Source organism: Cyphomyrmex costatus, unplaced genomic scaffold (genome assembly GCF_001594065.2).
Source record: "Cyphomyrmex costatus isolate MS0001 unplaced genomic scaffold, Ccosl1.0 scaffold112, whole genome shotgun sequence".
NCBI lineage: Eukaryota > Metazoa > Arthropoda > Insecta > Hymenoptera > Formicidae > Cyphomyrmex > Cyphomyrmex costatus.
In genome coordinates this window covers 2,309,636-2,322,570 of record NW_017275086.1, presented here as the reverse complement: position 1 = coordinate 2,322,570, position 12,935 = coordinate 2,309,636, and the positions used below count along the sequence as shown (strand labels likewise).

The following is a 12,935-nucleotide window of genomic DNA, read 5'->3' as shown; positions in this document are numbered from 1 at the left end:
TTATAATTAGTTTTTATGTAATTATAAGAAATAATTACATAAATGTTATCATCTCGATACAAATTGTATATTATTATATTGTATGATACTAACACACAGTGCTCTCGGAATCATTTTATTTTTATTGTTTACCATTGTTTTTACCAAATGTTAAATAAGAAAAATTGCATCGTATAGCGTCAAGTGGAATACAAACTTTGTATTGTAAGTGGCTATTATTACACGTTTTAATAAGTTTATCAATTAATATTGCAAGTGGCTGTAAATAGTACTTTTTAACAATTTGTATGTTGAGAGAATATTACGTGAATTTACTAATAGTATAAGTATTAATATAGACGAAAGAGTTTTATTAATTTTTCAACTAGTTTGATGTTATCTTCAAAGAGAAAAGGCGCGGTCGTAACTATAGAGTGTAGACATAGCCGATCTCTTCCTATAAAAGAAAATGATGCCAGCGAATGGATTGCGACAGAACACAAAGTGCACAGTCATTCTCTTTGTTTCATTGCGCATGTATTATCAGCTTAACACACTATAGTTTACGATCATTTTTATCATAAACAATAGTATTGATAGCCATAAATAATATTACTAAAATGTTATCCTATACAAATCAGTATGGCAATGGTTAATAATTATTTCTAAATATATATTGTGTATATATGAATATTTATTACTATCAAATTGATTTATATATAATTATGTAATTGCATTCAGAATGTATTAACTTTATTAAAATCTAATATGACTTCTGCCTTTTTACAATTCTAAAAATTATATTATAAAATAAATTAGATCACTTTTGCTAAGAATACATAATTCGATTTGGAATTGTTATTACCAATTAATGTTCTTATTGAATATTGAACAATATTAAATATTAAAATAATTTTTTCTTACATTAATGTTTTATAATTAAAAAGAATTTAAATATTAAACAACGAATCTGAAAATAAAGTATCTAAACGATCAAGCTGGATCTTTTGTGCTGAAATAATTCTGTGTGAATTTATATACTCATATCCAATCCCTGAAACTACGCAACTAATTTATTTTCAGTTTTACAAAGCAATTTCTAACAAAATTAGAGTAATAATATCACAAATTAAATTAACAAACAATTTAATTATATTGATGCACATAGGCACCTTAGATTGATCTTAATATTCTGATATTGATAAGCATCTTTAAAGTAGTAAAGTCAATCTAAAGTTCTTGTAACAGCAAAAATGAAAATTAAAAATATTTATAAATATTAAAATAAAATGGAATATTGTTATATTAAATTATAAAGTGATTTGATAAAAAATGAGTTATGAAAAGAAGATCTGATTGAAACGTGACAGTAATAATTATTTTAAACTCATTTCAACTCATTTTAAACTCATGAAGGTGCGATTATTTTTATAAGCATTTGTTGAAAAAATAAAAATACATTTTAACTATATTTCTTGATGCTTCATTATATAAAATTTACTAAATATTTATCTTCATTGTGCGACAAAGTTATCATTAAAATTTATTTTCAAAAAGCAGACGCCTGCGTATATATGCAAATAAATTTAAAATAATTTTTTTTCGTTGTAATTTAATAAAAAATATACAATGTGTGTCAGAAATAACTACGAAAATAACAAAATAACAATAACACGCTCTTATGATGCTCTAATAAACATGTAAAAAAGTACATTGCAAAATATATTTTTACATAATAAATTACACTTATTGGTTACTTATAGTATACAAGCGTAGTATATAAATATCAACATTAATCATGTTACTTAAGAGCATCTAATTGAGTTTGGATTTTTTCTAGATTGTAATAAAGCTCTGTTAATTGCTTCTTGTCAAACTCTATTGTTAACGTAGATGTCTTATCACCAGTCAGACCTAGTTGGACCAATGCTACAGGTCGTGCATCTTTGGAAATTACAGAGGACGATGATTGTACATTTAGACACCAGTTGATATCCTTCACCTTGTCAAATAAAAGAGAAATGTAGTTTAATAAACATAAATTGCAAGAGATTTTTAACACACAATAAAAAAAGATTGACGTTTCTAGTTATCAAGTAATATTTTATGTGTAATATTAATTTTTTTTAATATTATACACTTTGCTTTTTTGCTTTTGAATCATGGGTTGATTATTATTTGGAATTGAACTTGAAATATTCTTATATCAAAAATAGAAATATAATTTCACATTAAAATTGATAAACTTTTTAATATTATTGATATTAAATGAGTATTTTGTAAAACTATAAGGAAATTATTTATAGGGCGAAGATCTCTCAAGTCAAAATAAAAATTTAAATCTTTCTATTATTCAAGATGAACATTTTATTTTAAATACAAAGGTTTGTTGTGATATTTATTGTGACAAACAATAAATATCAAAAAGAATACTATTTTTCAATCGAACATAAAAATATAGTTCATTCTTTTTTTTAATTGTCCCATGATCAATATGCACTATCACTAATTTAATAAACATCAACCTCTATCTATGTTACAATACCTGAGTAGGAAAAATAGACTGTTGCCTTAGATTCTCTACAATGCCTTTTCCATAAGTCATCCAAGCATTTGTAAATATCGAAATTTTCTCTTCGTCTAATTTAAAATGATCTTTTATGACTGCTTCCATGACAGACGGTTTGACAACGTTACATGCAGCCTGCGTGTAAATGGATGTAATAGTATCCAGCAGAAGAACTAATTCATCTTTTGTCAGGTCTAAGGAAACTAGCAGCTTTTCCTCTTCTTCTTCATTAAACACCTTCGTATCAATGCTTGACTGCAAAGTCTGGCATATGCGGTTAACAAGAAGCCGAAATTTGCTATTATCCACTCGAGCCACTATCTTCAAACCTTGCTCCAGTCTGTTAAAACAATAATACAGATGAATTTATTACTGATGCTTTAGAATTAATTTATCGAAAAGAGTAAGAAGTTATCATTAAGGTAATGTAATATACAAGTAATGATAAACAGCATAAAAATAATAAAAATAGGATCATTTTCGGAGCGCTCATAGGTCTGCTTTACAGGTATCATTTTTTATGTTGCTATTAATTATAAAAGTACGCGTGCCAGTAATGTTTATAATATTTTAACGGATATACTTAGAAGTTATGTTGATCCAAGCAGCCATCTTATGAGGCGAGACGAATTCTTATATAGATCACTTTTCACATAATATTTAGTTGTTACGTCATAAATCCATTTCTCTCCTCAAGTCTGGAAAAACTGAAGCTCCATTCATGTGACGTTACGAATTTCTAACATTCTCCACTTATCAAACATAAACGTTGCTCTTTAACCATAGATTATGTATAATTTAGATACCTTTATCTTACTTTGGTAAGATACTGCTCAAGTTCTTCATGATCTGCACTCGATTGCAATACAGTGCAACTAGTGGTCAAGTTTTCCTGATTTTTTTCCAAGAGATAATATTTTTTTATAACATTTTTTTGCTTATCCTCTGTTTGCTACAATATTTTTATAAAGTTATTCATGTATATTTAGGTTTTAAAAATTCAATAGATAAATATGACATGTATGATATAATTTTTGTGCATTTGACCGTAACAGAAAAAAATCAGTAGTCCACAATTATTTCGAGAAGTGTCTATAATTTTTGTTTTATCAACTTTAATAATGCTAGAAAATTGCAATATATTATTTCGAACAATCAAATCTATAAGAAATAGATTTTGAAAATGTTTGCTACAATTTATATATGTTTTATCCACGGAAACAATGAAATCTATTAATAGAAATACAATGGTAGACTACAGAAACTAAGCAAAAGCTAGCTTTTATTTTGTAACCGTTTTTCAGATCAATTTCTGCTGGCGAATTATTAGCATACACTAACATGTTGCTTATTGGATGTAAGTTCTATTCTCTGTTTAAAGTATTTTTCATGTTATAATGTTAATTGTAAATATTTACGATATAATTTTATTAACAATAAGTATTTAAAATATTTATAAATTTACAATGCTAATACAAAGAATCAAGCTAAAATAATTCAATTGTTAAACCAAAAATCTATATATTCAATTCTTATAATTGCTATTCCATATAACATTAAATTTTTCAGAAAAATGACAAGTTCTTGAATTATGAAATTTTTTTGAATATAAATTAGAGATAAATGAAAATTTTACATCGTTCCGAATGTGAGCGTAGCATGACACGAAAACGCATTGGTTTGTCATGCCAGAGAGATCCCGGATTCAATCCCTGATAGAACCAAAATATTTAGGCTCGTGTCTCCTCTCAGGAAAGGCCTGCAACCTCCCGAAAGTATTCTTACCCACAGAAACATCTCTCGAGAAATTCGCCATTTGGAGCAGTTTTTAAAAAAAAAAAAAAAAAAACTGTAGGTCCCACATACTTGTGATAATTGAATAAACAGTGTGCGCAACACAAGCATATGAGGTACGTTGATACAGGGCTTACTCTAAACTCAGAATAAGGCATCGTTCATTAAAAAGAAATAAACTTAAAATCAAGTTTTATCTTCCACAAATGGAGATTCAATAAGAAAAGCTTTACAATTTTTTCTTACAAAAATTGTAATTGTAATGAAATTAAAAGAAAAATTAAAGTTTGCATGGTTATAGACTTTTCCAGGAAGTTAAGAATTGACTTAGGCTACAGTTCATTATAACTAAGAAGAAATATAGAGAACCATCTTTATTTGTATTAGCTGTTGAACACATTTTACCATTTTTTAATCTTAAACATACATGTGTTATTACCCTCACTGATCGACAGTTATATTTATTACATACAAAACAAAAATAATGACATTCGAAATTGTAAGAACTATTGTCATAGTGTCACCAAAATATAAGATAGCTTCTTGAAGCTAATGTATCATAGAACTAAGAGAAACGATGACTTACATCTGACAATTATTTAAGTTTTAAATAACATGCAAATCAATAAATTTGATTAATTACATCAAACAAAATAAATTTTAACCATAATTTTTCGGTTTTGTGTCCAATGCAGTTTCTAATTATTAAATGACAGTCATTAATACATTTATACATCATTAGCAAAATTCAAAACAAAAGTTTTTTTTACTCAGTGTTTTTATACATAGGTACATGTGAGAACCGAAGTAAGATAAATTATATGTATAATGTGCAACTGTAATAAAAAGAAATTTTCTTTCAACTTTTAAAAAATTGCAAGTTTGGAATCATATAGTAGATTTGGACAGCACTCTTCAAAAAAGGTGTCTTTTGAGAAAAAAAAGAAAAAGATTTATTCATAAACACATACTATGTGTTAGTACAGTTAAATGTAATCAATTTATCTAAATAAAAAAAAATTTATCTAGATAAGTTTTTCTTTTCTTTTCAAAAATTAGTTCACATAAATAAAAGATTGTGAAACACGCATGTTCAAAGTTAGCTGTAGAAATGGCGCTCTCTTAAGTTTTTCGTCGGCGAACAGTCATAACGTTACGAGTCAATCTATTTTCGGGAATGTATTTTGATTCGCAGAAAAATATCCATATTCTATCTCCGATGTATAGTCCAAGGTGTGTATGTGTCATCTATAGGTATAAGATACAATGTGTGTCCGTGCGTCGGAAACAATGAGGACTAGCAATAGGTGGAAATATTACGTTGCACAAATGTACCCTTTTTCCAGACACCGCACCGTCATTTTGTTTTGATGAATTAGAAATATATTATTTCTAACATTATCGGTATATTTCCTTATCTTAAAATTCTAACGCTAAGTGAATATATAATATGTATGCACGTGGATGCCAGTACAGAGAACACCGTTTGTTTATGCTTTACATTAAAATGTAATAATTGCGATATTTTTTTTCCCAAAAATATCGAATTCGTGTTGCTATTGCCAATTAACAATTGCAAGAAATACTATGGGAGACACACACAATCATCCTGAACACAGAAAGTTCTTAATGCAATAAACGTCAAAATGTTTTTCTGGATTTTTTCTTCTTTTATTTTCTTTTATGCTCGCCATCTTCTCTCTGAAAATGCACAGACGATCTGCCCTGGCTTCACACTCGGTAGTTAAAATTGCATCTATAGATTAGGTCTGTCTGTCAATAATAAACATGAGAGAATATTAGGCCGTGGCCTCCTCCGCGTCGCCGTTATTCTCGGCTTCGGAGCACTTCTCCTCGAGTCTTGACTTCTTTTCGGGGCTCGCGCCGTCCTGTGCATCCTCTGCTGCATCGGCACCAGCCGTTGATTTCCTCTTTACGCAGCAACTGTCGGCTGGAGCATCTAAAATCGCAAGCAAAAATTGTTTATTGTGATATGTGTTGTGAATATTTTTTTAAACACAAAAATAACAAAGATAAAGATCTTTCATTATATAATATACCTGTCGAGTCTCCATTTTCTGTAGATTCTGCTTCTTTTTCATCAGTCTCCTTCTCCTCGCTCGAGCCATTCTCTTTGGTTTCCTTTGTATCCCCATTTTCAGATGTTTTTGAATCTTCATCAATTTCCTCCTGTACCACCTTCTCCTCTTCCACTACCTTCTTCTGAGGAGTAGTGACTTTTGTTTCCCTAAAAACCATAATGTAGATATAATATTCTATTACATTCATATTAATCTATTATATTAAGAATATGTGGTGCTTTTTTGCCTTATTTAATATTAAATTTTATTACTTTTTCTCTAATATTTTCGTATTTATTTCGTTCTATTCCTTATGTTAAGTTTTATTAAATATATTTTAGTTTTATATTATAATAACATTTTGAAAGATATTATTTTCAAGTTCTTTATATCCACACACATACAAACAATATAAATTATCTATGTAACTCTCTTGTCTTGTAAATCAAATATTGATTATGAAAGTATACAATTCACAATCAAGATAACTTTATTAATAATTAGTAGAATAATTAAATAATTATTAAAATCTCTGTTCGTTTAAATTGCCACATAATTTTACTTTATTATTTACATCGTGTGCAATACATAAATGATAATTTTATATATAAATATATATATATATATATATCTAAGTAAACTCTCATAATAAATACGTTATTGATAAACAAGTTACTCTAAAAAAGTGCATAACAAGATCAATATTAATTAATAAAAGTGATTCTTAAAATATTAATGAAAGAGCTACAATGCAACCGTAATAAAAAAAACACGCACGATTATACATTTCCCGTTTAAAATCAGCAAGTCGTTGCTGGCGCGCTCCGGCTTCGGTATTTGCTGCCGTTTCACATTGCTGAGTAGCAACAAGGACGACGCGACGAACCGAGAGAAATAGAGATAGGACGCCGCTAACAGTGGCGGCATCTAGCGGGCTTAATATTACATCGTCCCCGCATCACAGCCCCCCTGCCCCCCCCCCCTCAGCCACTAGGGGATCGCCCCCTCACGTCGCCGACCGCCGCGACCGCCAACATCGCAATTTACTACCACCATCGCAATGCTCGCCACGACCAACCACACTGACGAGGGCTTCGGCGTGGCGAATCGTTGGACGCTCGCGGTCGTAAACGCGGCGTGTAATACGTAACGCGCGATACACACGCGCGTCCCCTTACACGCTTTCGACATCGTATCTCACGCGTGCAAGGGGAAACGCGAAGGATGTATGCCGTAACCGCTCTCCGTCTTGAGAGAGCGACGGGGGATCGAGAACCGGTATAATTGAAAAACCGATCGAAGGATAAATATAGACGGGACATCGTCTCCTTCGCGCGTGTCTATCAGGCCGGAGTTTTTCCGGAGATCAGACCGGTTTTGCTACGCGGAGGATTTCCCGACGGGAAGCAATTCGTCGTCGCCGTCATCACCATCATCGACGCGAGCTGGGCAGATCGATACACGTCGTCGACCGCTTTCGGGCCGAGACGAAGAGCCGGCAACGATTTCTCTCGGTAGAGAGCGAGGGAGAAAGTCACGTGAGAAGAGAGTCGGAAGAATCGTCCTCGCGATGTATTCGCTCCGTCTTCGTCGAGCATGGCGAGGGTGGTTCCCGCGAAAAACGACGTTTGCGTGTGTACTGATGTTATACACGCACGCTCGCGCGCGCGCGCACGCACGCACATCTACATAGACGACGTAAACAAACGAGCGAAGTGGTCGGAGCGTGAGGGACAAAAGGAACACGAGGCCGCCGCCATCGCCGCCGATCGGCGGCGATGCGCTCGTCTTCGATCGTGCGCGGGCGGACGACGAGTCGTGTGGAGGGACACGGGGAGTAGAAAGGAGAAACGGAGAGAGGATCCGGTGCGGGACGAGACGGAGAGATCTGCCCGCCATGTAAAACCCGCCTGCAAGTAGAGCACGCTTCGGTCGGGTCGGCTCGGGTCGCGTCGCGCGCGCGGCAAGGGCAGGTAATTTCCAGCGATCGTTAGGCGTACCGCGAATCGGCCTGAAGAATATTGTCGCGAGCGCGAGAGAGAGAAAGAGAGGGGCATTGCTCGCTTATTCGTTCTTTCCCCCCACTCCCTCCCCCTTCCCGGCGTGCCCCGCACGTCCCCCCTACCTCTCTCCTCGTGCTAGCCAACCTTTCTCGTCATCGTCGTTTTCGCGACAATTCGAAAGCGATATCGAATAAGGGCGATCGAGAAACGACGAGAAAAATCAACGAGAACACGGGGGGAAGGGAGGAGGGGGAAAGATCGCGCGATCGTCGAGAACGAGCGGCTTGGCGCGCACCGAAAGGAGGGAAGCGACGCCGTGTACGCGCGATTTTTCTTCCGTCGAATCGATATCCGCCGCTTATTTACGCACCCGGCCGACGCATATATATTTACTTACTTGACCTCCGTGTCCGCCATATCGATTGATTTTGATCGTAATCCACGCACGTTCCTGTACACGAACTCGTGAGAGCACACCTCAAGCAACACGACGGTTACGCGTCTTCTACGCACCGGTAAGCACACGTCGGAGATTCCGGTAACACCGCTGCCGCGTACCGACGCGCAAATGGCAGAGGGAAACGCGCACTGATTCGCCCGAGACCCGAGCGACTCCGGCCCGGCCGGCGGGCCGGCGGCCTTCAAACGCTTTTCTTTCCCGCTCGTTTACAGATGGCGCGCCGCACGCCGTCGGCGATCCGCGCGCGCGCGCGCGCCGCGCTCGCTCCGCTCGAGTCCACAAGGCAAGGGGAAAACGAGCCACCGAATGAATAATGGGAAACGAAATATTAGAAACAACTGGGAAAGTAATATTTAATGCTCGTGACACGCGATGTCGCACCGCACCACTATATTTTTATTAAATATTTTATATCCGACAGAATCGAATTTAAGTAACAAAAAAAAAAAAGGAATTAATGATGATAATGTCCATTTATTTTGTAGTTCCAATATGACTCTTACTAATTATTTAATAAATATTTTATGCTTATACGCACTATGTCGTACCAGTATATTTTTATTAAATATTTTGCATCTAACAGAATCGAATTTATGTGACAAAGAAAAACCGGTGGTTGAAATATAATGCTTACAAATTAAAAAAAATATAATAAAGTAAAATTTGATGCTCGTGTCGTACAATGTCGCACCAGTAGATTTCTATCAAAATAATTTATATTTAATAGAATTAAAAAAAAAAAAAAACAAATACAATTTTAATTTAATTAAATATTGATTACTTAACAAAATAATTAAAAAATAACGAATTAATAATGTAATGTTTATTTGTTCTGTAATTTGCTAAGTGTACACTTTTATATTATTTTTTGATGAATAGAAAATTAATTTCTTTTCTATCTATGAAGATAAAAAATGTCAACGGTAATAAGATGCGTTATTGCGCATTCACAATATCGTAAATTAAATCAACTTGTAAATGAAGGTATATGTATATCGATCCCATTTCTCATTCCTACACATCAATACATTTATTGTAGATGAACCGTTATATTTATTCCTCGTTGCTCATGTCTTATTCAGTGCGCCTCGGTCTTTACTACCATACATTACGCGACATTCTCTCTCTCTCTCTCTCTCTCTCTCTCGTGCGATATCATCTGCGAAATTATATCGTTCGCATACGCCAACCCTGTTAATGCATGCATTTTTGGAATTATATCAAAATTATCCTGAGACTGTCGATGTTTCTGGTTTTCAAGTGCTATCGCAATCGGCGAAGGTGAGTAATAGAGTCAGTGAGGCTTCCAATTACTACTTTAGATATCGCGGAGAGATCGCGTTCGCGAAAGCATCGGCGGAAACGCGTTCAACTGCTGCCCACGCCAACGAAAGCGATCGAAAGCGAGCGAGAAAATAAGGAGAATACGAACACCGCAAACACGGCCATTCGATTATTCGCGGCACGAAGCTCGGGCGAAGGCAGCGACATCATCTCGATGTCTCTCGACAATTTCCCCCACTCTCCTTCTTGGCTCTTTTCCCCCACTCCGGACGGCCTTCTCTTCCCACCTTGCGGCTCTCGTCCAATTAGATCCCACCTTGCGTCGAAAAATACGCGCGCGCTTCCGGCAGCGCGTTGCCTGGTATTTATTTTACGCAGAACGGATCGTATTTCGCCTCGTGCGAAAACATCCGACTTTATATCGCGCTGAGAATGACTCGCCGATATCGATTAGGTCGTGACTCGTGGTTTGCTCCAGTCGACGAGGGTCGCCGCGTTCTCGACGATCGCATTTACGTCCGTATTCTTGGGAAAGTTCTAGAAGTTTCGCGGTATGGCAGTACTTCCGGTGTACGGGAAAGGTGCGCGACGAGCGGCGCATCGCTGTTCACCGCCGCCGTCGCGTCCATGTTACAGGTTGCTTTTCGGGCACTCGATAAAACGCGAGATTTCCCCTCGTGGCAACACGACGCTGTAATATAATGTCGGCGCCGCTCACGCCGGAGAAATCGGTTTTGCCCTCTCGAGCGAACCGATCTCTTTTTAGGAACAGGTTCCGTTCACGTTATCCCTAGGCTTCCGCTTTCTTCAAATACCCAGACAACGTAACATCGAAAATACAAAGCGTCTTACGTTTCAATTTTCGACTTAATATTTTCTGACAAGTATCGCTCATCATTGCGATGGGAAGAGCCATCACGAAGAAATATATACAATACGTATAAATATTTCCCTAGAGATTTGACATTCGATTCAAGACGAGGCTGTGTTCCAACAAAATTCACTGCCAGAGCGCTGAAAATCTACATGCAATTTACGTTTTATTATACATTTTCAGCACTGCCGCGTAGTAATTTTGCTTTTGCAATAATGTCGTGCTTTTATGATGCGAAACTGCATCAGTGTCGCTAATTTACATAACGCGATACCTTTATGATAAATACGAAAGTCGAGTAAACGACTAACCAAACCTTATTCAATTTTATTTCAGCTTTTTTGCGAAAAATGTAATCTGAAAGTATTCCAAGTAAAAGCAACGAGTTACGATAATATCAAAATGATATTAAAATGAATCGTGATTGATCGAAAAGTGAACTTTCAACAATAATTTCGACTCGATTTGGGCGTCATCTTGACTTTTTGTTCCGCTCGAGGTATTAATAATACAGATAACACACTTCCGTAATTCCGAAAATAAACGTATCTTCCCAATAAACGCTCCTCGAAGGCGACCCGAAGGGTCTCGAAGATCGTCATTATTCAATCGACGCGTCGCGCGAGCGCGAGTTTTTGGCCGTGCCACGCTGCAGAACGCGTGCCGTTCCATCCGTTCCGTAAATATATTTTTTGTTCTGGCACACGTGCCGGCAGTCCACGTAAGCACGAAGATAATCGGAGCCGAGCGGCAGCTGTCGTGTGCACCGTGTGCGCGCAGGTGAGGCGAGGCGGCCAGATGCCTCCTTATTCCGAGCATCTTTTTTCGAACGAAACCGGAGTTCTTCGCTCCGGGTTCACCTCCGGCGCGTTCAGATCCAATACGGACTTTTCGACGGAACTTTCACGGGGAAAAGCAACCGTCTCTCCATTTTCCTGTCTTCCTTCCTCCCTTTTTCTGTTGCTTTCTTTCTTCACCCTCTGTCTCTCTCGCTCTTCTTCACGTCCTCTCTCTCTCTCTCTCTCTCTCTCTCTCTCTGGCTGTCTCCCACGCGCTCCCATCGAGGATGAAATTCGTGGTCGCGGCTTGTCCCCCTTGGTTCCTTTCGAGGGCGCCTCTTTATGTAAGCGGCCGTCGCAATGAATTAACGATATATTTACTTTGGTCGATCGTAATGAGAATTATTCGCCTTGTCGATATACGACCGCGCTTCTCCACTATACGGTGGTCGCACGAAACTAGGCGCCCGATAAGGGTACCAAGGCCCGTTCCCATCGGCGCGATGTCGAGCGGACGATGCCTGCCCTGACCGCGATCTATTCCGACGGCAGTAACCTATATTCGCCGGTGGCAACACTTTTGCCGTCGCTATGTCGAGGCTGCTAAAGATAGCGGCGCGCATCTAAATTTTCATTTCGCTGGACTGAATTCCGCCTCGCTCTTATTAAGGTGCACTTCACCATGCACTTTCGGGTCTAGGTTTTCGAGACGTGGTAAATCGCGCTTATTACGCTCTCGCTACAAAGGAAGACAGATAGCTTGATTTAGTTCGCAGAGGAGATCCTCTCAAGCGCTGAGAACTCGATACAGAAAAGCTGTGATGTTGTATTTACGTATTTTCGATTATTATGGATTATTATTAGTAAAATATAATATAATAGACATATAATATAATATAATGTAATGCAGTTAAACGGAAATAATTGTATATAATTGGATAGATAAAACGTTTATGGCTATTCTAGGACAAGCTGTCTAAGAATATATAAAGCATGGCTACTGAACGGTTAGTAAAAAAGGTATTACAACCACAACAATGATAATAATAAAAGGGAGAGAAAGAGAAAAAGAGAATTCGAGAGGGGGAGGATCAGAATTAGAAATGGAAATA

The 12,935-nt window shown here is 36.7% G+C and overlaps 2 protein-coding genes across 2 annotated transcripts; both read right to left on the bottom strand.

The window, feature by feature from the left end:
• Positions 1 to 1,757: 1,757 nt before the first annotated feature.
• Vlet (COMM domain containing 10 protein valette) lies at positions 1,758 to 3,315 on the bottom strand. Its single transcript, XM_018543652.1, has 3 exons — positions 3,132 to 3,315; positions 2,525 to 2,888; positions 1,758 to 1,981 (listed from the first exon to the last, which is right to left on the bottom strand). Exons 1-3 carry the CDS (start codon positions 3,158 to 3,160, stop codon positions 1,781 to 1,783), a joined length of 594 nt encoding a protein of 197 aa, XP_018399154.1. The 5' UTR covers positions 3,161 to 3,315; the 3' UTR covers positions 1,758 to 1,780.
• A 2,682-nt stretch (positions 3,316 to 5,997) lies between these two features.
• Positions 5,998 to 9,031, bottom strand: LOC108776709 (uncharacterized). Its single transcript, XM_018543407.1, has 3 exons — positions 8,824 to 9,031; positions 6,403 to 6,590; positions 5,998 to 6,302 (listed from the first exon to the last, which is right to left on the bottom strand). The coding sequence occupies exons 1-3, from the start codon at positions 8,841 to 8,843 to the stop codon at positions 6,142 to 6,144; spliced, it is 369 nt and encodes a 122-aa protein (XP_018398909.1). The 5' UTR covers positions 8,844 to 9,031; the 3' UTR covers positions 5,998 to 6,141.
• Between the last annotated feature and the right edge of the window lie 3,904 nt (positions 9,032 to 12,935).

Excerpts from the sequence above, each read along its gene's own strand:
- Vlet (XM_018543652.1), bottom strand. The coding sequence starts at position 3,160 with ATGGCTGCTTGGATCAACATAACTTCTAA. Across the intron at positions 2,889-3,131 it reads TGGATCAACATAACTTCTAA|ACTGGAGCAAGGTTTGAAGA; the intron begins GTATATCCGTTA and ends TTGTTTTAACAG. Across the intron at positions 1,982-2,524 it reads AGTCTATTTTTCCTACTCAG|GTGAAGGATATCAACTGGTG; the intron begins GTATTGTAACAT and ends TTATTTGACAAG.
- LOC108776709 (XM_018543407.1), bottom strand. The coding sequence starts at position 8,843 with ATGGCGGACACGGAGGTCAA. Across the intron at positions 6,591-8,823 it reads ATGGCGGACACGGAGGTCAA|GGAAACAAAAGTCACTACTC; the intron begins GTAAGTAAATAT and ends TATGGTTTTTAG. Across the intron at positions 6,303-6,402 it reads AGAAAATGGAGACTCGACAG|ATGCTCCAGCCGACAGTTGC; the intron begins GTATATTATATA and ends TTGCGATTTTAG.